This window comes from Felis catus, chromosome B2 (assembly GCF_018350175.1).
Source record: "Felis catus isolate Fca126 chromosome B2, F.catus_Fca126_mat1.0, whole genome shotgun sequence".
Classification (NCBI taxonomy): domain Eukaryota; kingdom Metazoa; phylum Chordata; class Mammalia; order Carnivora; family Felidae; genus Felis; species Felis catus.
Genome location: NC_058372.1, coordinates 30,558,672 through 30,584,892, shown reverse-complemented (window position 1 = coordinate 30,584,892; position 26,221 = coordinate 30,558,672). Strand labels below are relative to the sequence as shown.

Genomic DNA, 26,221 nt, shown 5'->3' with positions numbered 1-26,221 from the left:
TTCTGCTTGGTGCTTCATGTCTTTCCTATTGTTTTGTGATGGCTGCTCTAAAGAAACAATACCTTGCTCTGAAATAAACTTTATTCCTAACGTGAAACAGAATTTCCAGGAAAATTGAGAATTTTGGGCCTGAGGGAGACCAGGAAAGAGACAGGGCATGGCAGCTCGCTGGGGTCTTGGGAAGTGGAGGAAAGCCAAGGAAGGACTCTCAAAGGATGCCAGTGGCAGCCGGCAGCACTTCCTGACTCATGAAAATGTCCAGGTCCAAGCTGGGATCTTCCAAATCCAGTTTCAGAAATTTATCTACCAACGTCTGGCAACTAATGGGAGAGAGAAAAATGGGATTTATGGGAGAAGAGATAACTGAGTCCCCAGGCAGAGGAGAGAGGCTGTGGCACAAGGAGCCCAGGAAAATTTAGGGATTTCAGGATAAATCATGGGTCTCTGAAGGACAAAGAGGCTGAGTCCCTGAAAGGGGGAGAAGAGCTGCAGACATGCTTGAGAGAGCCGGGACACTGGGCCACACACTCACTTTTCCATTTGCTTCTCCTTTAGCAACTCCTTGACAGGCTTGATGGGTTTCCCACTGCGGATCAAATCTGAGACCTAGGAACCAGAAGGAGGGTGGGGGTGGGGGTGGAGGTGGGATGTGGAGGAGGGGGAGTTGGGTAAGAGAACTGGAACTAAGGGTCAGAAATCCCATGGACCCAGAAAGCCAGGCTAACGGAAGGGAGCCCTGATGGAGGTACTTGACGTTTGGATCTCACCTCCTTGCCACGGGCAATGAGATTTCCGGGAAGCCCAGCCTGGGCAGCTGTGTAGGACGCATGGCTGGCATTGGCAATACCTTCACAAACCTGATAGAAGAAGACTAGGTCGTCCCCATCCTCACAGGTCTCCATGGTCTTAAAAGAGATACAAGGGGACAGTGTGTCATCAATGTCTCTGCTTCCTGCCCTGAAACCCTTGGCCAATCCCTGTGGGGAGTGAGAAATGGGAAGGGACGTGGTTCCTGTGCTCAGGGAGCCCCTGTCGTACCTGAAGAGCCTGTCCTCAGTTCTGGTAAATGCTCATCCTATGGATCCCTAGAGGGCTAGATGGGTTTCCTTACCAAATACTGCACAAGGGGCCCCTGTGGCAGCAGCTGTAGCTGAACAAGGCTCAGAAAGTTGGTGGCCACAAAGATGTGAGGGCACATGGGTCCAAGTGCCAGCCAGTGTCGTAGCACAGCAGCTAGAAGCGCAAGCCCATCCACCTGCACAGAGGGCAGGGGTGAGGGTACTGAACCAGAGGTGCCCTCTGTACACCTCTCCACCTGCCCTGGCCTGCCCCATCTTGCACTTTTCTGTTTCTTTCCTGCCCCATGCACCCCTGTTCCTTTCCTGAGGCACAGCGTCACCCTCGTGCTCCTTTGTCTTCCCCCGGCTTCCCCTCCTCAGTTTCTCATCCTTTTGTCTCCTCACCGTGTTGGTTCCCTTTCCAAATTCATCAATGAGGACCAGAGACTGCTTGGTGGCATTGTTCACTGCTTTCGCCACCTGCTGGGTACCAGGCGGACAAGGGAGAATTTCATTGGCATTCAAGCCTGTAATGCACTGACCACAGTCTGCCTGTGAATAAAGCTGCTTATATATGTGTCCACCCTACTGGACTGCAGGTTCTTCAGTGGTAAGACACATATTTCATTCATCCTTTCATTGCCAACAGTGTCTCATGCAAATCAAAGGTTCAGTAAAAGTTCATGATATTGATTCTCCCAGTCTCTGAATTTGGTGCTTCCTGCCTCTAATACAGAAGGCATGCTGCAGAATGAAGATTTTTCTTGTTCTGATCATTTTTCTTTTTAGATTTTTTTTTTTTTTTTCATTTAGAGAGAAAGCATGGGGGGGGTGTGAAGGGGCAGAGGAAGAGAGAGGGAGGGAGGGAGGGAGGGAAGGAGGGAGGGAGGGAGAGAGAGAGAGAGAAGAAAATCTTAAGCAGGTTCTATGCTCAGCATGGAGCCCAACACGGGGCTTGATCCCACAACCCTGGGATCATGACCTGAGCTGAAATCAAGACTCAGACGCCCACCCAACTGAGCCACTCAGGTGCCCCTGATTATTTTTCAAGAGTAGAGTTCCTTCCTTACTAATACCCTCCCACAATCCCACCCCCCTTTGCTCCCTTTGACCTGGTTAAGGTCGGTCATGAAGGTGGAGAGGCCCAAGGAGATGGATTCGCAGCTATGAATCCGGGTGAAGATGGCATCTACCGCCCCAATTTCGGCTTCCTCTGCTGGCACAAAGCTGCCCACCAGGGCCATGAATGTGATCAAGCCTACCTAGAAACAGAGGAGACAGGGCCTGGGGACTGATGGTGTGGGCTAGGGTAAAGGTGAGTCAAGGCTGAGGGGTGAATTATAGATCAAAGAGGGATGGACACAGTTTAATAGGAGAGTAGAGCCCCTTCAGCTTTCTTCAGAATCAGGAAAAAGGAAGGGGGGAGGGGGCAGAGGCACACCTGGGAATGGCATGGATCTATTCAGAGATGGGGGAGAGGATTTCAGGGCACAGAAAGATCTGTTAGAGCATGGCTCTCCCTCAAGTACAGAATGGGAACACGTGAGGTAGAGGTGCAGGGAGTGTGCACTACAGACTTTTCATGACAGATTGGGTCAGAACACAGGGGAAGAGCTGTAGGGACCCATGTTTGCAGGCAGGTGGGAGATGGAGACAATGAAAAAGATGCCAGAGGCCCAGTGTGCAGGGATTCTCCTCACTTGTTTTTTTATTTTATTTTATTTTATTTTACTTTATTTGGGGAAGAGTAGAAGTAGGGGAGGAGCAGACAGAGGGGGACAGAGGATCTAAAGCAGGCTCTGTGCTGACAGCAGCGAGCCCGATGTGGGGCTTGAACGCATGAACTGTCAGATCATGACCTGAGCTGAAGTTGGGTGCTCACCTGACTGAGCTACCCATGTGCCCCTCTCCTCACCTGTTTGAGGTATATGCTCTTCCCTGAGGAGTTGGGTCCGGTGATGACTTTGATTCTCCCTTTGTCCCCGCCACACTCTGCAGAGTTGGGCACGAAGGTTCGGGCACAGAGTTCCATCAGAGGATGTCTGCAGTGGGTAGAGAGTTACCTCACACATGGCCTGTGAATCCAGATAAATGAAGGCACCAGAGATGGGGCCTTTGGGCCCCTTGTGTCTATGCCTCCAGCCCCTTCTGTTCTCACCTGCCATTCAGGATTCGGACCCCAAGGAGTTGGGGGGAGTAACGGGGCCTTGAGTAGCCATAGTCCCGGGCAGCACTGGCAAGAGCCAGCAGGACGTCCAGGCGGGAGGCAAGGTCCAACACACGGGTCAAGACAGCTGCCCGCGCCAGCACCTGACACTGCAGCTGGTACATCAACAGGGTCTCCTGGTCTAGAGGTGGGGGAGGAAGGGGGTGGACATTAGCTCCAGGAGAAAATGAAGAAGAGACAAAGAAGCCAGCAGAAAGACCTGGAAATAGGCTTGCAGAGAAAGAGTCTGAGACACCCCGAGACATTGAGAGGAAAAGGTACAAAGTCAGAGTGAGAGAGCAGGAAGAAAGGAGCCTGTTAGAATATCCTCCAAGCTGCCCGCTCCCCTCCAGCCTTTTGCTTCTCCTCACCCCGGATATCACAGTGCAGGTCCCCCAGCAATGCATCCAGCTCCTTGGTTCGAGCACTACGATAGTGCAGCTTCTCCTCTGACAGAAACTGGGTGCAAGGGTTCAAAGCTGTGGGCCTTGCATTAATGGTCTCCATCTTCTCTAACATCACCTCCAGCCCCACCCCAACTTTTTTTTTTAACTTTATATTTTATTTATTTAAATTTTTTTTAATGTTTTTATTTATTTTTGCAACAGAGAGAGACAGAGCATGAGCAGGGGAGGGGCAGAGAGAGAGGGAGACACAGAATCGGAAGCAGGCTCCAGGTTCTGAACTGTCAGCACAGAGCCCGATGCGGGGCTTGAACCCACAGAGCGTAAGATCATGACCTGAGCCGAAGTCGGACGTTTAACCGACTGAGCCACCCAGGCGCCCCGTTAACTTTATATTTTAAAATAAAACAGGGCGCCTGGGTGGCTCGGTTAAGCATCTGACTTCCACTGAGGTTGTGATCTCATGGTTCCTGAGTTTGAGCCCCACGCCGGGCTCTGTGCTGACAGCTCAGAGCCTGGAGCCTGCTTCGGATTCTGTGTCTCCCTCTCTCTGCCCCTCCCCCGCTCACAGTCTGCCTGTCTCAAAAATAAACATTGAAAGAAAAAAAACTGAATTAAACAAATGTGTAGAAGAATTATTATGAGGCAAATACCCTGTGACTAACCATGTAGGTTACAAATTGAGTTAAGAAATTAAAATTTTGCCAGCTACCCCAGAGAGCCATCCTATCACAACCTTCTCCAGCTCAAAAGTAACCTCTATTCTGACCTTTCTGGGAATCAATTCTTTCTTTTCATTGTAAGTTTATCACCCAAATATTCATTCTTAAACACTAGTTTAGTTATGCCTCCCCTTGATAATTTCTGATATATATATTTTTAATTCTAGTATAATTAACATACGGTGTTATATTAGTTTCAGGTGTACATATAGTGATTCAATACTTCTATGTATACTGTTCAGTGCTTATTAAGGTAAGTGTACTCTTTTTATTTTTATTTTTAACGTTTCTTTTTGAGAGAGAGTGTGAGTGGGGAAGGGGCACAGAGAGAGGGAGACATAGAATCTGAAGCAGGCTCCAGGCTCTGAGCTGTCAGCACAGAGCCCGATGTGGGGCTCAAACTCGCGAACCCTGAGATCATGACCTGAGCCGAAGTTGGATGCTTAACCGACTGAGACACCCAGGTGCCCCAAGATAAATGTACTCTTAATCCACTTCACCTGTTTCGCCCATTCCCCCACCCACTTGCCCTCTGGTAACCATCAGTTTGTTCTCTATGGTCAGGAGTCTGTTTTTTTGGTTTTGTCTTTTTTCTTTGTTCATTTTTGTTTCTTAAATTCCACATATGAGTGAAATGATATGGAATTTATCTTTCTCTGACTTATCTTACTTAGCATAATACTCTGTAGATCCTTCCATGCCATTGCAAATGGTAAGATCTCATTCTTTTTTTATGGCTGAGTAATATTCCATTGTGCGTACCACATCTTCTTTATTCATTCACCTATCAGTGGACACTTGGGCTGCTTGCATAGTTTGGCTATTGTAGATAATGTTGCTATAAACATAGGGGAGCATGTATCCCTTTGAATTAGTGTTTTTGTATTCTTTGGGTAAATAGTAGTGTGATTCCTGGATCATAGGGTAATTCTATTTTTAATTTTCTTTGGAACTTCCATACTGTTTTACACAGTGATGGCACCAGTTTTTGTCCCCACCAACAGCGCAGGAAGGTTCCTTTTTCTCTACATCCTTGCCAACACTTGTTGTTTCCTGAGTTTTTGATTTTAGCCATTCTGACTAAAGTGTGGCTTTAGGTGTGAGATGATATCTCATTATGGTTTTGATTTGTATTTCCCTGACAGTGAGTGATGTTCAGCATCTTTTCATGTGTCTGTTGGCCATCTAGATGTCTTCTTTGGAGAAATGTCTGTTCATGTCTTTTGCCCATTTTTTAATTGGATTATTTGTTTTTTCTTTGTTATTGAGTAATATAAGTTCTTTTTTTTTTTAATTGTATTTATTTAAGTAATCTTGGGGCCCCTGGGTGGCTTGGTCGGGTAAGGGTTTGACTTCAGCTCAGATGGCGATCTCACCATTGGTGAGTCTGAGCCCCGCGTTGGGCTCTGGGCTGACAGCTCGGAGCCTGGAGCCTGCTTCAGATTCTGTGTCTCCCTCTCTCTCCCTGTTCCTTCCCGCCCTCTCAAAAATAAATATTAAAAAAAATTTTTTAAAGTAATCTCTACATTCAACATGGAGCTCAAACTTACAACCGTGAAATCAAGAGTCGCATGCCAAACGCCCCTATAAGTTCTTTACATATTTTGGATACTAACCCTTTATCATGTATGTCATTTGCAAATATCTTCTCCCATTCCACAGCTGCCTTTTAGTTTTTTTGGTTATTTCCTTTGCTATGCAGAAGGTTCTTATTTTGATGTAGCTCCAATAGTTTATTTTCACTTTTGTTTCCCTTGCCTCAGGAGAGGTATCTAGAAAGATGTTGCTACAACCAATGTCAGATAAATTACTGCCTGTGCTCTCTTTCTAGGATTTTTATGGTTTCCTGTATCACATTTAGGTCCTTAATCCATTTTGAGTTTATTAAGTAGGTTTCATGCCTGGCGTGGAGCCCAATGCAAGACTTGATTCACGACCTTGAGATCAAGACCTGAGCTGAAACCAAGAGTCAGACTGACTGACTGAGCCACCCAGGTGCCCCTCTCTATTGCATATTCTGGGCTTTCTATTCTGTCCTATTGATCTATGTGTGTATTTTTGTGCTAGTGCTATATTGTTTTGATTACTACAGCTTTGTAATAAAACTAGAAGTCTGGAACTGTGATACCTCCAGTTTTTTTGTTTTTCAAGATTGCTTTGGCTATATTCAGGGTCTTTGATGTTCCATACAAATTTTAGGATTCTTTGTTCTAGTTCTGTGAAAAATACTGTTAGTATTTTGATAGGGATGGCATTAAATCTGTAAACTGTAGTATCAACATTTTAACAACAATTGTTTTTCCACTTCCAGAGCATGGAATGTCTTTCCATTTCTTTATGTCATCTTCAATTTCTTTCATCATTTTGTAGTTTTCAGGGTACAGGTCTTTTATCTCTTTCTCACCTGACTTCTTTCTCTTTTATCTCAGAGCTGGTAAAGATCAAAGTAAAACTGTAGAAGAGACATCCCATATTGGGCAGTGCTGATGGGGGAAGGCCCTCCCTCAGCTGCTGACTCATTTCCCTCATCACCCTCCCCCCCCCCCCCATAGAAGTCAAGGGTCTTACCATGAAGTCCAGTCCTTCAATCTCAAAGTCACTAGCCTCTACCATGAAAGGCAGGCGGGGAATACAAAGAAGAAAGCCAATCTGGGGAGAGTGCAGAGGAGTTAAAACAGGGAGTAAAGTACTGGGCACCTTATCTCCCCAGAGGATGCCAGAGATCCCAGTATTCTCCAGTGCTTCTCTCAAGGGCCTAAAGCCACCACTGTGTTCATATTCTTCACACTTCCCCAGGGGTTTTCTTATCCAGCACTGTGTCCTTCATAAACCTAATATCTCCCATAAAAGACCCCTGGAGGCTACACCCATCCTCCTGCCCTCACCAGAGGGATGTAGATGACACTGCATGAAGGAATACGGGAGTCCAGATTCTCTAGCTCCTTTCGGGCAACCTCAGTGAGGAAACTGGGAAGTCCCATCAGCCTTCGTTTTTCTAGGAGGGTGGAAGACATATGAGTATCGAAAGTAAGGTTCCTGCCCTGTTTGCCATGGTTAGTTAGCCCCAGTTGTAGTGGCCACCTACTGATGATGGTACCCCATCACTGGGCAGGCTCGTGTTTGGGGCCCATAGGCTCCACTGCACACCCAACACTCACTCTCATCAATTTCAGGATCTATGTTGGGGAGGACTGTGAAACGATTTTCAGCAAGACTGCCCTCAAAATCCACCTGAGGAGATAAAAAGTCCAGTTGCTCATCACCCAGAACCATCTCCCAATCCTGCTCCTCACCTCTACTCGGGTCCCAATCCTCCCTGCAGTTCCTGCTTTAACCCTAACCCTCCAAGCAGGTCTCTGACATTCTGACACTTCCTCTCACCATCTCATTCTTTGGTCATCCAACTGACTTTGATGTCTCTCATCTTCCATAGCACATTCCCCAGAGCACAGTCCTTCTGTGTCCTCCAATCCCACCTCTCTTCCCTAGGTCCCCAGGGGTTCTGCCTCTGTCTTCCACTCACCACTTTCCCAATGAGGCTGGCAATATGGTACAGGTCATCAGAGAACTCTTGGGCAATGTCCTGAAAGAGCTGGATGGACTGGGGCAGGGAGCGGCAGGCATCCCTCAGGCCCAGGGCACTATACACAGTCTGCAGCAGAAATGGACAGAAGATGGGCTGAGGTGAGGGGACAGAGATGGACTGAGAAGAACAGAGAGCAGCAGGGGGAAACACAATATAAAAGACAGAAGATCTCAAAGGCAAAAAAGAAACAGTAAGTGAGGAAAATGGCATCTGTAAAATTCTGTGTCAGGCACTACACTAAATAGTGAGACTACAAAGAACTAAAATGGGCCCTGTCCCAGATGAGCTCTTGGTCAAATGAGGAAGACAGAAATACACCCCGAAGATTTAAAAATAGGGGCACCTGGGTAGCTCAGTTGTTTAAGTGTCCGATTCTTGGTTTGGATTCAGGTCATGATCTCACAGTTCTTGGGTTCGAGCCCTCTTGGATTCTGCACCGACAGGATGGAGGCTGCTTGGGATTCTCTCTCTCCCTCTCTCTGCCCCTCCCCTGCTTGTGCTCTCTCTCTCTCAAGAAAAATAAATAAACTTAAAAAATAAATAAATAGGGACACCTGGGTGGCTCCGTTAGTTGGGCCTCTGACTTCAGCTCAGGTCATGATCTCACAGTTCGTGAGTTTGAGCCCCACATCGGGCTCTGTGCTGGCAGCTCAGAGCCTGGAGCCTGCTTCAGATCTGTGTCTCCCTCTCTCTCTGACCCTCCCTGGCTCATACTCTGTCTCTTTCTCTCTAAAAAATAAATAAACATTAAAAAAATAATAGTAAATAAATAAATAAGTAAAAATAAAGTGGTAGGTGCTTCAGTAGAGGAAAGGATCTTTTAAACTTTTTATTTATTTTTAGTGTTTACTTATTTTTGAGAGAGAGAGGGAGAGAGAGTGCACATGCGCACGCACACAGCAGGGGAGGGGCAGAGAGACAGGAAGAGAATCCAAAGAAGGCTCTGAGCTGTCAGCACAAAGCCTGCCACAGGGCTCGAACCCATGAACCACAAGATCATGACTTGAGCCAAAGCTGGATGATCAACCAAATGATCCACCCAGGTGCCCCTAAGAGGAAAGGATTTTATACTGAGGAAGGAGAAAGAGAAGTAGAGATATGGAAGGCAGAACAGTAAATGAGCAGAAGGAGCAAGATAGCACTGGGGAAAGACAGCAAGAAGAGAGAAGGTGAAGGTGAAGCTCAGGGCCCTGAGGTGGCTGCCAAGGTTACACTGAGCGGACAGACCAAATCCATAGGGCATCTACTGAGCCTTACTTGGTGGTAGAAGATATATGAAGTAAATAAATCAAAGGGTTTATACTCTAGCCATGATGGAAATAAACAAGCAGCAAAAATAATGATACCCACAAAACAGATTGACCAAGTTATGGAACTGATTAAAGTTATGAAATAAGTTCAGAGAATAAGACTAATATGGACTAGGGTGCCTGGGTGGCTCAGTCGGTTGAGCATCCGACTTCGGCTCAGGTTATGATCTCGCGGTCTGTGAGTTTGAGCCCCACATTGGGCTCTGTGCTGACAGCTCAGAGCCTGGAGCCCGCTTCCGATTCTGTGTCTCCCTCTCTCTCTGCTCCTTCCCCGCTCATGCTCTGTCTGTCAAAAATAAACATTTAAAATTTTTTTTTAAAAAAGACTAATATGGGCTATTTTTACAGAAAAAAGGAAATGAACTTGGTTGTGAATAAGGCTATTCAAAAGGAAGGAGAGTATTCTGTTTGAAAGCAAGAGCATGAGTAAATGAATAGAGGTAGGAGTAAGAGCCAACACTTATTGAATGCTTACTAGGTGACAGGCAATGTTCTAAATTCTTCACATATGTTAATTTCATTCATCCTCAAAATAATCTTAGGAGATAGGAATTATCTCCATTTCACAGAGGAGCAACTGGAAGCACAAAGAAATAACATAATTTGCTCAAGGTCTCACAGAGTAAATAAAAGAGCTGGGATTTGAACCCAGGTGTCTGGCTTTTAACCACCACACTACGTTGAGAACACAGTGTGCAGAGTCCCTGAATGCATAGCCTGGCCTGGCTGATGAATGTTCAGTAGTGAGAATGGAAGATACAAATAATTCCACATATCTGTTCATGTTAAAAGAAACCTGCTGAAGATAATAAGAAGCAGGTTTCTCACTGGCAGAGAAGGAAGTTACAAATGAGGAAAGGAGGAAGTCTGGAGTGAACTCTGTGGTATTGACTGTGGTATAGAGTGAACTCTGTGGTATCAGAGGTATGAGTATGAACTCATGGATTCTTATATAGATAGATCGATTCAGGAATACAGATGTATATGCATGGGTTAGCATACTACATTTATTTCTTTAGCTCTGTCTGTGGTGAAAAGAAGTGACAGATACCCCAGTAGCAATAACCACATCTAGTGTCCAGATCTTGGTTTCTAATACTATTCTCCAAAGAACGTAACCAGGACTCCTTGGAGAAATGGTTGATTCTAGGGCTTAGGCAAGGAAAATATAAGATGACTCTGGAGCATCTTGTAGTGGTAAAAAGTTAGGAAGTGCTCAAAAATGGACTGGGGGCCATGTCAGAAGGGCATATCAAAAGCCTACGTGAATCTGAAAAGCCAATCTAAAAGCTAAATGGGCATATTTAAAAATACACTTTAAAAAACTATTTAAATTTTTTTTTTCAACGTTTTTATTTATTTTGGGACAGACAGAGACAGAGCATGAACGGGGGAGGGGCAGAGAGAGAGGGAGACAGAATCGGAAGCAGGCTCCAGGCTCTGAGCCATCAGCCCAGAGCCTGACGCGGGGTTCGAACTCACGAAGCAGGCTCCAGGCTCTGAGCCATCAGCCCAGAGCCTGACGCGGGGTTCGAACTCACGGACGGCGAGATCGTGACCTGGCTGAAGTCGGACGCTTAACCGATTGCGCCACCCAGGCGCCCCTAAAAAACTATTTAAAAAAGGCGGGGTGTGCGCCTGGGTGCCTCAGTCGGTTAAATGTCGGACTCTTGATTTCAGCTCAGGTCATGATCTCGCGCTCATGAGTTCGAGCTCCACATCAAGATCTGTGCTGGGTGCTGGCAGCACAGAGCCTGCTTGGGATTCTGTCTCCCTCTCTCTGTTCCTCCCCTGCTTGCTCTCTAGCTCTCTCTCAAATAAAAATACACTTTAAAAAACTATTAAAAGATAAATAAATGGGTATATTAAAAGTCAATCTGAAAAGAACTCTTAAGGAACTAAACTAGAAAAATTTGAGTAAAATAAAAATACAACACTGAATTATAACTCATAAAAGATTTCTGACATAACTGTACTATGGTTATGTCAACATTGTTTTGGTAATATGTTAACATTAAGGGAAACTGGATGAAGGATATGTGAGAACACCATGTACAATTTTTGCAACTTTTCTTTACATCTTAATTATTTAAAAAAAAAAAGAATTTAAAACAAAGCAACAGAAGGATAAATCTTAAAAATTTTTAAAAGAAAATGTTATCTATAGGTGGGGGGGGGGGGGTGGATAGAAACTAGAATTAGTTGACTACATAATAGTTGGGAATTACATAAATATTTTATGTAATTATAAAAATAAATGAAATTTAAAAAATTCTTAAAAATCAAAAATAGAATGAAACAAATGAACATAAATGTATGTCCAGATAGTGACATAACTACACAGAGAGGAACTATTCCAAGTGACTAAAACACAGTAATTTGTATATCCTTAGTAGGGACAAAAAGAACTTCCCTCCTCCTCCCAAAAAATCTTAAATTATTTTCAATATCATTGATAGTAGTGCTAGAAGTGTTATACTAAGATCGTTGTGGATGTAATGTAGGAAAAGGCAAATGAATGATATTCTAATCTTCTCATTGCTAGTGTTATTGAGAACCAGAATTTTCAGTATGAAGAAGAAATACTGAAGAAGATAAGTAAAGGAATATATAAGGTAAGGATGCTGTGCTTCTGAATTTAAATTGGTGGTATCAGTACCAATTTTATCATGCATGTATTTTACTTTTTAAAAGTTTCTATATATGTCCACAGAAAAGTCTTAAAAACAATAAGTAAAACATGCTGTGCACCTCTAGCATTCAGACTGAGACAGCCTGTGATACAATTTTTCACTAAAAGGAACCAGGGCTCCTTGGAGAAATGTCTCATCCTGGGTCAGAACCAGGAGATATGAGATGTAGGGGCACCTGGCTGGCTCAGTCAGAAGAGCATGTGACTCTTGATCTTGGAGTCAAGACTTCAAGTCCCACTTTGGGTGCAGAGATGACATAAAAAATAATAAAATAAAATAAAATAAAATAAAATAAAATAAAATAAAACCAGGAAATGTGAATGATATTTTTGTTAGATCCCATCAAATCAGAGAGCAGGAGGGAAGCTGCCAAATGGGAAAGTCTACTGGGGTCATGTTTAAAGGACTCAGAAGCCAACAGGAAGAGGCTCCCATTGGCCAAAGATGGAATAATCTGAACATGTAGAAAGACTAAAATTGCAGAGGACTGAAACACATGCATAAATCTGAGTTCATGATGATACACAACAAAAAACACACTGGCTACCTTGGAGGATGTTAGGGAACCAATTTCCTATATGCTGATAGCTGATAAATAAAAGCAGGGGGAGGGAAATCAAGCAATTTCTATGATATGAAATATATCACTGGGAAACCAAAAAGCAGATGAGAGGGTTTCTCTTTACAGAAATGTTCTGGCTAATAAATGAAGAAAGGATGACAGAATAATACTACTTTGCAATCCATAAGGCAATAATGGACTTAGGTATTAAACATCAAAAGCTGCTAACATCACAAAAGGAGAGACAGACATATGAGACATTATATTCCTCCACTTATAAAACAGTACTGAAAAAAATCTAACTTGGATTTGATCGATCTTCTAGGTTCAACTATTTACTTACAGAAATTCTAGAAGAGCGTAAAACATGTCAAAAACACCTACTGATTACATTCAGCAAAATCCAGGCTAAGGGAAATTCTGTCGGACAAACAATCTAACTTCTTCAACAAATAATTTGCAAAGGGAAAAAGAGAGATAAAGATTGAGATAGAGATGGAGGGAGAACTGTGAAAGGCAAAAGGAACCCACAAAGGAGACTTCAAGAGACATCAAACCATTGCCATATGTTGAACATATTTGCATCCTGATTAAACAAAATGTAATGTTTTAAAAATCATGACATTTAAGAGAGGATTAGAAATGTGAACATCAGGAGGGCCTGCATGGCTCAAGTCAGTTGGGCATCCGACTCTTTTTTTTTTTTTTTTTGAGATACAGAGCAAGAGCAGGGAAATAGCAGAGAGAGGAAGACACAGAATCTGAAGCAGGCTCCAGGTTCTGAGCTGTCAGCATACAGCCCCATGTAGGGTTCGAACTCATGTACCACGAGATCATGACCTGAGCCAAAGTTGTACACTTAACCGACTGAGCCACCCAGGCGCCCCATCTGACTTTTGATTTTGGCTCAAGTCATGATCCCATGGTTCATGAGTTCGAGCCCCAGTTGGGGCTCTATGCTGACAGCATGGAGCCTGCTTGGGATTCTCTCTCTCTCTCTCTCTCTCTCTCTCTCTCTCTCTCTCTCTCTCAAAATAAATAAATAAACATAAAAAAAAATGTGGGGCACCTGGGTGGCTCAGTCAGTTAAGCTTCCAACTTTGGCTCAGGTCATGATCTCATGGTTCATGAGTTGGAGCCCCGTGTCAGGCTCTGTGCTGACAGCCTGGAGCCTGCTTTAGATTCTGTGTCTCCCTCTTTCTGCCCCTCCCCCAGTTGCGCTTGCTCGCTCTCTCTCTCTCTCTCTCTCTCTCTCTCTGTCAAAAGTAAAACATTACAAAAATTTTTTTAAAAACTGCTCTTAAAAAGAATAGAAATGTGAACATCGGACAATTTGTGATATTCAAGAATTATGCTGATTGTTAGTAAGATAATGATATTGTTATTCCTTTTTATGTTTTTTTAAGTTTTTATTTATATTTATTGTGAGAGAGAGAGCACCCACATAAGTGGGGGAGAGGGACAGAAAGAAAGGGAGAGAATCCCAAGCAGGCTCCAAAGCATGGCTCAATCCCACAAATGGTGAGATCAAACTTGAGCAGAAACCAAGAGTCTGATGCTTAACTGACTGAGCCACCCAAGCACCCCCATTATTCCTTTTTAAAAGTAGTTTTGGGGGGCACCTCTCTCTCGGCCCCTCTCATGTTCATGCTCTATCTCTGTCTCTCAATAATAAATAAACATTAAAAAAATTTTTTAAGTAATTTTTGGGGCACCTGGGTGGCTCAGTCAGTTGAGCATCTGACTTCAGCTCAGGTCATGATCTCATGGTTCATGAGTTCAAGCCCCACATTGGGCTAGCTGCTATCAGTGCAGAGCCCACTTCTGATACTCTGTCTCCCTCTCTCTCTGCCCCTCTCATGCTCATACTCTTTCTCTCAAAAATAAATAAGCATTAAAAAAACCTTTTTTTAATGTTTATTTCTGAGAGAGACAGAGACAGAGTGTGAGTGAAGGAGGGGCAGAGAGAGAGAGGGAGACAAAGAATCCAAAGCAGGCTCCAGGCTCTGAGCTGTCAGCACAGAGCCTGATGCGAGGCTTGAATCCGCGAACCGCAAGATCATGACCTGAGCTGAAGTCAGACGCTTAACCGACTGAGCCACTCAGGTGCCCCCAAAATAAATAAGCATTTTTAAAAAAGCGAAATTTTCTTTTAGAAATCATATTAACATATTTATGGGTGAAATTATATGATGGCTGGAATTTGCTTCAAAGTAATCCAGGAAGGGGAAAGCAAGGAGAAGATATACATGAAACAAGATTGGCATGAGTCCAAGTGTCAAAGCTGCATGGTGGGTACATGGAGGCTCATTATATTACTCTAAAAATTTTTTTTTTCACAACTTCTACAATACAAAGTTTTTTTCTTGTTTTTTTTAAGTGTTGGGATAGGATGCCTGGGTGGCTCAGTCGAGCATCCAACTCTTGATTTCAGCTCAGGTCATGATCCCAGGGTCTGGGGGATCGAGCCCCGAGTTGTGCTCTGAGCTGAGCATGGAGCCTGCTTAAGATTCTCTCTCTCTCGGGGTGCCTGGGTGGCTCTGTCGGTTAAGCATCCGACTTCAGCTCAGGTCATGATCTCAAGGTTTATGAGTTCAAGCCCCGCGTCGGGCTCTGTGCTGACAGCTCAGAGCCTGGGGCCTGTTTCAGGTTCTGTGTCTCCCTCTCTCTCTGACCCTCCCCGGTCCATGCTCTGTCTCTCTCTCTGTGTCTCAAAAATAAATAAATGTTAAAAAAAAAAGAAAAAGATTCTCTCTCTCTCTCCCCCTCTTTTTCTGCCCCCCCCCCCCCCCCCCGGCTCATGCTTGCTCTCTCACTCGTGCACTCTCTCTCTCTCAAAATAAATAAATTTAAAAAAAAGTGTCAGGATAAAGTTGGAGAGGGTGACCAGAGTACAGAAGGTCTGGATCACATGCTGAGGGACTTAACTTGGACTTCTGGGATTCAAGAAGGAAGAACTTACCTTGTACAGAACTTGCCAGTCGCTGACCTTGGTGTGGGACAGCTTCATGCGTTTCAAAATCAGCTACAGTCAAAGGGACAGCCATTGTTTTCCCTCTCCCACTCTAATGCTCCTCAAAAAGCCCCATGTCCAATATTGACCCTCAAACTCCTTCCCCACCTCCCGGCCCCCACCCCTGGCTCACAGGCACATTCTTGATATGACCCAGCAACCGATGCAGCATTTGAGCCATGTCCAGATTCTGGGGTAGTAGGAAAAACTGAATGACATCCAACCGAGAATTTAGCTCTCCCAGGTCGTGAGTCGGACGTGTGAACCATAGCCTGGAAGCGAGGCATGACACGGGGGGTGGGGACAGAAATTACATCTGTTCTCGTTATTGTCTTGATCCCAGTTTGTGAAAATGTGTGTCTGGAAGTCCCTGGGGATTGTGGTAATCAGTATCTGTACTGGCAAGTACAGTGTCCTATCTATGCGGGCGTGTTTACACAGATCTACTAAAAATCTCTGCATGTGAGCACGACTCTGTTTATCATGGTTTTGATGGATGTAACCATGTGTCATTCCATGTGGATATGTAATGGAGCTTGTCAATATTTAGAGGGAGTGTAGCGTATTGAGGTATTTGTGTGCCAACACTCTAGTTCTCTCTGCAGCTGAGTAGGAGACGGTGAGTCAGCGTGAGTTTATCTGCATTTAGCTTTGAAAGTGTCTCTGGGTGTAATTGCACACACGTTCATCTTTTCTTGTTGTTCTGTAAAAGTATATAACCATTCCATGTGGAGTGATAATCCTCAATTCATGATAATGGTCATCTCTGCAGAGAAGGATTGGGAAGGATACTGAAGAGGCTTCAATGACATTGTCTTTTTTTTTTTTTTCTTAAGTAAGTTCTATACCCACTCTGGGGCTCAAGCTCATGACCCCAAGATCAAGAGTCATATGCTTGGGGTGCATGGGTGGCTCAGTCAGTTGAGCGTCCGACTTCAGCTCAGGTCATGATCTCGCAGTCTGTGAGTTCAAGCCCTGCGTCGGGCTCTGTGCTGACAGCTCAGAGCCTGGAGCTTGCTTTGGCTTCTGTGTCTCCCTCTCTCTCTACCCCTCCCCTGCTCATGCTCTGTCTCTCTCTCTGTCAAAAACATTAAAAAAAAATGTTTTAAAAAAAGAGTCATATGCTCTACCAACTGATCCAGCCAGGCGCCCCTTCAAAAACATTGCCTTATTCTTAAATTTGTTCGTGCAAACATAGACGTTTGTATTATTATTACTTCCACATTTTGTGTGCCTGAGGTATTTCCTAATAAATTAGTATACGGTAATAAATGTTTCTTCTGTGTTTGCCTAATTCTGGGTGCCCCTATCTTCTCTATGGCTATGAAGAGTGTGAGACTCTGCAAGGACCTGTGAGCCCATGAATTATTTTCTGTATTAGAGCAAGCCATTAGGCATGTTATTTTACTTTATTTATTTTTTTAATGTTTATATATTTTGGGGGGAGGGGCGGAGAGGGAGGGAGACAGAGGATCCAAAGAAGGCTCTGAGTTCTCAGCGCAAAGCCCGATGCAGGGTTCAAATCCCCAAACTGTGAGATGATGACCTGAGCCAAAGTCAACGGACTGAGCCACCCAGCCACCCCAGGCATGCTACTTTATATAAAGAACCAACCTATGGAGACACTATGGCCCGAGGATATGTATCTCACACTATATAGTCTATGGCCAGTTACCCTGGGTTAGAACACCCCAGGTTAAAGTGGAGAATTAGGCTGGATTCGAGGGTAGGTTTTAGGCACCTCTGCTCCTTAGCCACAGAGAGCTCCACCAGCAGCTGTGTAGGTCAGTCTGTGAATACCCTTCCCCACCTTGGAGAGTACAAGCAGACTTTCTTGTAAAATACCTAGGTTTTTCAGGGCGCCTGGGTGGCTCAGTCAGTTAAGCATCCGACTTTGGTTCAGGCCATGATGTTGCGGCTTGCAAGTCTGAGCCCTGAATTGGACTCTCTGCTGTCAGCACAGAACCCACTTTGGATTCTCTGCCCCTCCTCCACTTGTGCTCACACTAGCACTCTCTCTCTCTCTCGCTCTCTCTCTCAAAAATAAATAAGCATTAAAAAAAATACTTAGGTTTTTCTGACTCACGTACTGCTAGTGGCAGGAGAAATCTTAGTCAAGCTAAACCTCCTAATTCTATAGCTGAGGAAATGAAGCCCTTAGACAAGCAGCTTGTCCAAAATCTAGAGCTGGGTCTCAAACTCAGGTCTCCAGACTGTGAGCACAGTGCTCTTTAGAGCATAATGTGACATTCAGTCACCTTCCTGGTGCCCTGTCCAGTTGGAGGCCAACTGGGTCCTTAGTTCATGATTCAAGTTGTGATTCCATGCCCCGCTGGATCCTACCTGGGGGGATCTGCATTCCTCCCCTCCCCTTTAATGCTGATCTCTTCTCCCCTGAGAATTCCTTCTCTCTCATCCCTGGTTGAGATTAGAGATCTGCACCTGTAGAATGCGTGGGTAATGAAGGCATCCCAATTACCTGGAGATGACCTCAGATTATCCTAAATTAACCTCTAAAAGACACACAGTGCAGGGCAGGTGAGGTGGGTAAAGGATTGCGCACCTGTAGGCTAGCAAAGGTTTCAGCTCTGAGTTTGTACAGATGACGTGACCAATGTGTTTGCATTTGTGTACCTACTCACTCACTCGGTGCTACTACATACAAGGCCATGTGCCAGGCACTGAGGTAACAGGAATGACCGCTGTACGGAGCTCACGGCTATGAGAACAAGCAGATTCACGGACCGCTAACTCCAACCTGACGTGACAGTGCAACTAGAAAACAAACAGGCAACGTGAGAGCAAATGGGAAGGTGTGTGTCAGTCTCCTTATGGGTGCCTGTGAAAGTTTCACCACGAAGGTGATAGTTGGCTTGTACCTTGAAGAAGATGTAAGATTCTGACAGGTGAAGAACAAGGGAAAAACTTTCCAGAGGGAACTGCATAAACATGGGCATGGTGTATTTCCATGATGGAAAGTGGCCCAAATGACTGGACTATAGGGCAGATCCAGTAAGGATGGATTTAAGAAAGGCTTGGGAAAATAATCATGGAAGTTTAAATTGGGGTGAATGGGAGGGGCCCTGAACATCATACTGCTAAAGATGTTAATCTCCATCCCACGGAGAACAGGGAAGTCTGAGGTTTATGTTATTTTGTTTTTACTTAAGGTTTAAAAAAAAAAAAAAAGTGGAGTGACATGCTCAGATCTCTGTTGTGGAATGACAAGTATTTTAGAACGAAGGACAGATTGGAAAAAGAAGAGATTCAAAGCACAGAGACCAATCTGAAGGTGAATACAATGCCCAAGGTTAGAAATGATTACAGCCAGAGTTAGAGCAGTGGAAAGAGGGAGAGAGATGGCTGAGAAAGACATTTCAGGGTACAATCAATAGGCCTTAGTGAATAATTGAATATGAAGGGTGAAGGAGAAGCATCAATCCAAGGCTGAGAAGCAGTACTGCCAGCGATGCCATTATGCAGATAAAAAAGAATGCAGGAAGACGAACAGGTCCAGTGGGCATCAGTTTAGATGCTCTGAGCTTGAACTGCCTATAGAAATTGCAACTGGTGATGATGTGCGGTGAGCATTCCACATATACAGCTCAGAAATAGAGACACAATTTTGAAAGTCAACAGACAATAGCTCAAATGTGAAGTGTGGTTTTTATAATTAAAGATAGTACCATGTGGGGCCTGGCATGTGACTCTTGATCCTGGGGTCATGAGTCTGAGCGCCACGTTGGGAAGTTGATTGTACTTAAAATAAAATTTAAAAATCTTAAAAAAAGTAAAGACAGTACCATATGAGGTCAAAACTTCCAGTTATTAAAAAAAAGACACAATGTATAGCATAAGGAATATAGTTAATAATACTGTGATAACTTTGCATGGTGACAGATGGTAGCTAGAGTTATGGTGATCACTTCGTAACGTATATAAACACTGAATCACTATATTGTATACCTGAAACTAATATTGTATATCAACTACACTTCAATAAAAAAAGATATTACCATGTGTGCATTAGTGTTTTGTGATTGTTTCTGCTGCTTGCATGTGTGCCAGTCTGTACCATCAATGGGCATACGTATATCTGTGCTGACAACACAAAATGAGGATACTAGCTACCACACGGGATTGGTGTGAGGATTAAACGCGTTTAGCCAGCATTTGGGAAATGGCAGTTCTCAGCACTATGAGATGGGGTGGTTTGTGTGAGTCTGTAGAATGAATGCATTAACCTGCAGCACATGTGTGAGACTTACCTGAGCAGCTTCTGTCCCCACTTACAGTGGCATCTATTGAGGATTCCTGTGGGGAGCAGGGGCAGGCAGTGAGCTTGTTACAAGGCAGGGGCAGAAAAAGGAATGTGTGGGTGTGTCTAAACTGAGGCATCCGGGCCAGAGGTTCGGTTAGGACAGAGTTTGGACAGGCTGGCCTGGGGGCGTTCCGCAGATACAGAACACAAAGGCAGCTAAAGCCAGCGACTGGCCACAAGTCTGAGCCAGGATTACCGTCCATGGGCTTAGCGAGGAATAGCCACTCACAGGAACAGTTGGCCAGAAAAATACACAGCGCAGCTGTGGTTGGATTTACAAAGAGGCCAACACATATATGTAAACATTAGACACAATCCACTGAGGTATGCACAGTAAAACCATGCGGCTACTTGGGGAGATGTCCCTACTACACCCTAAAGCCAGAGACAGCAGACAAAGACTCAATGCAAATAAGTTATGCATAAGTTATGGACAGTTATGCAGTTATATAACTCTCCTCTAAACATAGGGACTCCCAAAGTCCCTAGACAGGTGCACAACCAGCAGAAACATCCATAGAAACCCAAGGAAGGAACATGGAATTGGTAAAGTAAGAGATGATATGCAAATGACACTGGACAACTATGGATGGGGGGGGGGGGGGAGGGTGCCCAAGCTCAGGGAGGGTACAAGGAGCATAAGAAAGCTGGACTGGAGTGGAAGAGACATCTGGCAACAGGAGTGAAGTGGGAGGGAAGAGGGACTGGGACACATGTTGGGAGGCAGCTGCTTTTCTGGCAGCATTTTGTAGTGTGGGATGAGGGAAGGGGCATACCTACCAAACAGGCTGAGCCCCTCCTTCAGTCCACTGGCCACTTTGTACACTGAAGGGTGAGACTCACTCTTAAATATCTGCAGAACACTGTAAGGGAGAAGTGAAGGAGCTTGCGGTAACTTGGATTTAAAAAAAAATTTTTTTAAGTTTATTTTTGAGAGAGAGAGCAGGGGAGAGGCGGGGGGGGGGGGGGGGGGGCGGCGCGGAGAAAGAATCCCAGGCAGGCTCTGCACTGTCAGCATGGAGCCTGACACGGGGCTTGAACCCTGAACCATGAGATCATGACCTGAGCTGAAACCAAGAGTCAGACACTTAACCGACTGAGCCACCCAGGAGCTCCAAGGTAACTTGGATTTTTTAAAGGGAATTGAGAAGATGGAAGGGAGATTGGGAACATCCTCCTGAGATTAAATTTTGTTGTAAGGTCTGTCCCTCACTTCTCTATCAGTTTTTCTCTTTAGAAAAGGAGGGTGACACCTTTGGGCTTTTCTCCCTCTCTTTCCTTTTCTTCAAGGAGAGAGACCTTAATAACCCCTGGATTAAAGAAACTGGAGCCTCACTGGGATTATTAGAGTATTAAACTTAATCCTTCTCTCTCCCCAGAGACGACAGCCTGCCTCCATCTCCTTACCTGTAAGTGTCTTGATCTATGCTCACCAGATGGGTCCTGAGGACAGAAAACAAGAAGAAAGAAAGGTGGCTGGGGTAGGAGCGGTGTGAGTTCATTCTTAGGTTCCACCCCCTAGATCCCCCTCCTGGAATACTGTCTCAGTCATCTCCCTGGAGCTCCACACCCCCTTCAGGTGCTCCTATGTGTCCTAGAGCACTTTACCTGATGGGTCACTGCCCACTCCCCCCACCCCACTCCCCCCACCTTGTCTTGCTATTAAGACCTCCCAATCCCACCTTACTTTGCTTGAGGTTAGGGTAAATCACCTACAACACAAATTTCTTAAAGCCCAGGATGGGGACGCTGACGTTATAATCTTCCAGTTCAACCCCAATTCTTCTTCGACCCAGGAACTTGAGCAGCCCTCCAAGTGCTCGAACCTGGGAGGAAATCAGTAATGGAGTTGAGGTAAATCCCAATGTCCTGGAGGCTGGACAAAATAATAGAAAACTATTATTTTCCAGGATTGGACTAGTACCTCCCAGGACTCGACCCTAGGAATGGGTATTGGTCCCTTTCTCCAACCAGCCCTCATCTCCCAGGACCCTTCCTACCGTGAGGAGGCAGTCAAAGGGAATAATAGAGGAGAGGAAGAGGATTTTCTCAGTGGTAGTCATGGAGTCTGGGATGAAGGAGTAGTTTCCAGCAAGAAGGCGCTGTTTGCTTATCTCCAGACCTATTTTGGGGGAAGCATGAGAGGAAAGGGAAAGGTCTTGTAGCCCAATTTTCACCCCATTTTAAGAATGAGATGATAGAAGCGAGAGAGAGGATGTGACTTGCCAAGTTACACAGGCAGTTAATGGAAAGCTGAAACAAGAATCAAATCTTCAGGGGCGACTGGGTGGCTCAGTTGGTTAAGCTTCTGACTCTTGGTTTCAGCTCAAATCATGATCTCATGGTTCAGAGCTCGAGTTTGAGCCCTGCATCTGTGCTGTCGGCATGGAGCCTGCTGGGGATTCTCTCTCTCCTTCTCTGCCCCTCCCTTGCTCACACACTCTCTCAAAATAAAATGATGATGATGATGATGATGATGATGATGATGATACTAATAATAATGTACCAAATTTTCAGACTTAGTCTAATTATCTCTTTATTTTACCTGGAATATAAAGATCTTTGGCTGTGAGCACAACCTGAGAAAGACAAGTGATTCAGAATATCTATTCCTAAGGTATCTATTTGGAATTTGGGGTCAAAGGATCATATTAATAGAGGAATGAATAACACTAATGTCTTAATATCTAAGTAGAATAGAACATTCCTTATCTTTTTTACAAACCTGGGAAGGTTTTGTCTATTTTTTTTTTTTTTTAAGGGACAAATGGCTTTGGCTTAAAGGTAAAAATCCCAACAATCAAAGTTATCCACAAAGTGTCACCACTTCCTCTTCTCAGGGAAGGCCCTCATCCCTAGACACGCCTATGTGGAAACTTCACAAGGTTTCAGGTTATTAAAGGGTAAGGAGCAGGAGAGATCTTGAGGAGACTGCTTATGGGACTTGGAGAACACAAAGGGTTAGGATAAGATAAGGCTGAGGAGAGACTTCTGATGGAGCTCAAGTAGAGTAAGGAGAAAGGGGTAGGAAAAATGGGATGAGGAATTGGGCAAAGGAAAGGAAGTACCAAAATCCACACTTGGCAAAAATACAATTTCAGGTCTCTTAGGCTCTCTGTGTTCCTGGGAGGCTGTGGGGGAAGAAGAGAAAGGGCCATGAGTCTGAACATCTCAGTCCTCTGCCTCTGTCCCACCTTCCCTCTCACCCAATTCTGGCCTCCTGGCTGTTGCTCCTCCAAGACCCTTTAGTCTCCTGGAATATTCCACAGTTCACTCCTTTCCCATTTTTGCTTTTCCCCTTACCCAGTCCTTACCAAGCTTCCCTAGAAACCGAGTCATATTCTCATCCTGTTTGGCGCTCGTAACAACAGACCGGGGATTGATTTCATCCAACACTTGGAAGAAGAATGGAGACCACATGAGTAAAAGGATCCTCTAAGGGGGTATCCATAAGGCCTCCCCTTCCTATTTCCTTCTACTCCCTCCAAAACAAACAAACAAACAAACAAACGCACCCTCATTTCCTCCCTCTAAAAGTAAGAGGTGCTCTGCACATTGGGAGCATAGGTAGGAGTCAGGCATGAGATTGAGGAATCAGAAGACTGGCAGGGTGGCAGGAGGGAAGAGTGACCTGGAGATTGTCACTAGACTCCAAAGCCCTGCAGGACGGACATGACTGATTTGCCCAGCACCTGATACATTATAAACAATAAGTGTTGAATAATGAAATGAATTCCTATAAACAACAGGGGGAACTTCTGGGAGTCAATAAAATAAATTGAGACAGGTAAGGATAGAAGAGTGAAATACACTTCCAGTCTCAGAGTAGAGGAATCCATGGTTCTGCTCCCACCTCTCTGGAGAAGCTTGAGACTCTCATGGTCTGGGGCATCTGGCATGAAGTGGATGGTAGAGTCACTAGTGTCATAGTAGGCGATGCCCAAGTATCCTGAAGTCCACAGCGCACACAGATAGATCTATCCCAGGAAGAAGAAAGGAAACCGACAGGAAAGGAAACTGCTGGTAAGTGTAGGGTTATGCCATGTCCTACTTAATTTTAATCATTTTATCAAATCCCTGACTGAGATAAGTATCATCGTCCCCATTCAGTCAGTGTCAAACAGAGCAGAGGCAAGTGACCTGCCAGCTATTCCAAGCCCATTGATTCTAACATCCCGAAGTTCCAACCAACTCCCTGCTCTCAGGATCCAAGCGCCTGCTCCACCAGACATCAGACACCGCCGCCCCAGAGACCTCCGCCGGCTCTTGCTCGTTGTCCTCCTCCTCCTCAGCCTCCCCACGGCCCGACACTGGGGCCAGGCTGGGAAAGCTGGCCGAAGCTGCCCCCGGCTCCGGGCTCTGCGGCGTCCCGCCTGGGATCGTTCCTACGGAGAACATGGCCTTGGACGCTCTGCGGGCGCAGAAAACGAAGACGGTTCAGGAGCGGGATTTCACCGCCAGGAGGCTGGGATAGGGGGTGCGTAGACACGCAAATCCACCCGAACTGGGAGAAGGCTGAGGCGCAGGGCTGCAAGGGCCGGGGAGAGATGCGGTAACGTTTTGTTTTTAACATCTGCGGACATTTTGACGGGCGACTTCTTAGGTATATCACCAAAGTCCAGACTGCAAAACCCCACGTGCCCCACCCACATTCCGGTCACCCGGAGCTTGTACTTTGGCTGGAGGGCCCTGAGGGCCGAGTCTGCACGTCTCCTCTCCCCGCCTCTGCCAACCACGCCCCCACTATCGCCACCCTAACTTCTCGACTTCCCACCCCAGTTGCGGACACTCGCGGCACTTCCCCGCGTTTTCAGTCACCTGGGTAGCTACGTGCGCGAAACCGCGTCACTAAGAGCCGCCCTCCCGCAAGAGAGGCACACCTGAGTGGGGGCGGGGTGCGCGCGCACACGCCCCGCCCCTCTAAGCCGCTATTGGCCGGAGAGATCCGGATCCTGCTTAAGATTTCGACAGGACTGGAGGGAGGAGAGGATCGCTGTTGCTAAGACGGCTGGACGCTGATTGGTCTATTCGCATATGGGGCGGTGTCCGAACGTTCAAACTTCCCGCCGCCAGTGCCGTTGCTTAGCACTCGGGCCTTAGGCCTTCCCGGTTTGGGCTTTGATTGACGCGGGGTGGAGCCTGTGAAAGTCGGAAGCGGAGCTTGAGTCAGAGCCTACAGAACTAACTGGTCTAGGCGGGTTGGGGGGAGCAGCCTAAAGGGGCAGAGGCGAATTGCATTTTTTTTTTCCGGAGAGCGAAGATAAGCACATTATTAAACCTGTACCAACAACTCTAAATTAATATTTGTACCCACTGAACTAGTATTTATGAACAGCTTAGAATAGTGCCTGGTAAACTTAGTAAAAGCCACGTGTTTTAAATAAATAAACAGAAATAAGCAAGACTCCTATCCTAGTCCTCTTTTGCCTATATCCTTGGTTCAGGGTATTGCCACCCCAACGAGGGAACTACTGGGTCTCAATTATAATTTTTGTCTCCCACAAGGAAGTGGAAGCATTCGAATTACACCAAAGTCTGGTGGAGAGAAGTAGACCTGATAAGAACAGCTACACTCCTGCTGAGACATGTCTGTACCCCTCCTACAGATGCACACACACCCACATCCCTAAGTACAGAGGGGTGTTATTCATTCACTCAGCAACTATTTAGTGCCTATTCTGGGTCAGGTGGTAGACCCAAAGTACTGAACATTAAGTATGGACTTCATGAAACTTACTTTTTAGTGTGTGTGACGGGAGGGTAAGTGAGAAGATTGTGAGGGGGACAGAAATAAACAAGTATATACTTTAAAAAATACATCCTCCTCCCCAACTTTGTCCAGGGTACCCTGAGATGGGGAGATCCCATCCAAGAGGTTAGAGAAGATGGTGGGATAATCTGGCTCTGCTAAACAATAATTGGAAAATCCCCTCTAGCAAGAAAGCTGGGGAGTGAGTTAAGTGCTAGGTTAATGGTTACCCCTGGCAAACGGTTGAGCAATGGAGCTATGGAAACCTGGAAGAGACCATCATAACTCTAAGGCGTGTCAGAGAGGGACACACCTTCCAATCTGGGGTGAAAAGAGATTAGGGACTGGTTTACCAAGCCAAGGAAGGGGAAGGAGTGAAAAAAGAAACCACCTTTCAAAGAAAAGGATAGATATTAAGATAGGAGAAAAGCAGAGGTAAGGAGATGAGACCAGAGGGACACTTCGCTGATGCAGGATTTGAGGCTGCAGCCCCCGGTTTCAAATCCAGGGGGCTCTCCTGAATAGTACCGGGAGAGGGCAGCATTACCTGTCATCTGGGAAATTAAGGCAAAATACCTTTTGGGTAGCCAAGCCAGC

General features: G+C 45.4%; 1 protein-coding gene across 11 annotated transcripts; it reads right to left on the bottom strand.

Annotated features, from left to right (window-relative positions):
• Positions 1-63: 63 nt before the first annotated feature.
• Positions 64-25,016, bottom strand: MSH5 (mutS homolog 5). 11 transcript variants are annotated; one of them, XM_045057275.1, is made up of 25 exons: positions 24,694-25,014; positions 24,130-24,286; positions 23,729-23,852; positions 23,190-23,270; positions 22,944-23,006; positions 21,876-21,997; positions 21,592-21,701; positions 21,283-21,318; positions 20,656-20,738; positions 19,823-19,868; positions 15,688-15,826; positions 15,504-15,566; positions 7,914-8,042; positions 7,549-7,621; positions 7,276-7,385; positions 6,959-7,039; positions 3,636-3,723; positions 3,217-3,406; positions 2,974-3,100; positions 2,171-2,320; positions 1,464-1,538; positions 1,112-1,255; positions 858-977; positions 533-606; positions 64-320 (listed from the first exon to the last, which is right to left on the bottom strand). In XM_045057275.1, the coding sequence occupies exons 2-25, from the start codon at positions 24,271-24,273 to the stop codon at positions 209-211; spliced, it is 2,484 nt and encodes an 827-aa protein (XP_044913210.1). In that variant the 5' UTR covers positions 24,274-24,286; positions 24,694-25,014; the 3' UTR covers positions 64-208. The 11 variants fall into 11 exon arrangements, with proteins under 11 accessions (XP_044913210.1, XP_019685934.2, XP_019685937.2 ...); XM_019830375.3 differs by having other exon boundaries at positions 768-977; positions 24,694-24,823; XM_019830378.3 differs by having other exon boundaries at positions 768-905; positions 24,694-24,823.
• Between the last annotated feature and the right edge of the window lie 1,205 nt (positions 25,017-26,221).

Excerpts from the sequence above, each read along its gene's own strand:
- MSH5 (XM_019830375.3), bottom strand. The coding sequence starts at position 24,273 with ATGTTCTCCGTAGGAACGATCCCAGGCGGGACGCCGCAGAGCCCGGAG. Across the intron at positions 23,853-24,129 it reads ACGAGCAAGAGCCGGCGGAG|ATCTATCTGTGTGCGCTGTG; the intron begins GTCTCTGGGGCG and ends TTCCTGGGATAG. Across the intron at positions 21,702-21,875 it reads CCTTTGACTGCCTCCTCACG|GTTCGAGCACTTGGAGGGCT; the intron begins GTAGGAAGGGTC and ends ATTTCCTCCCAG.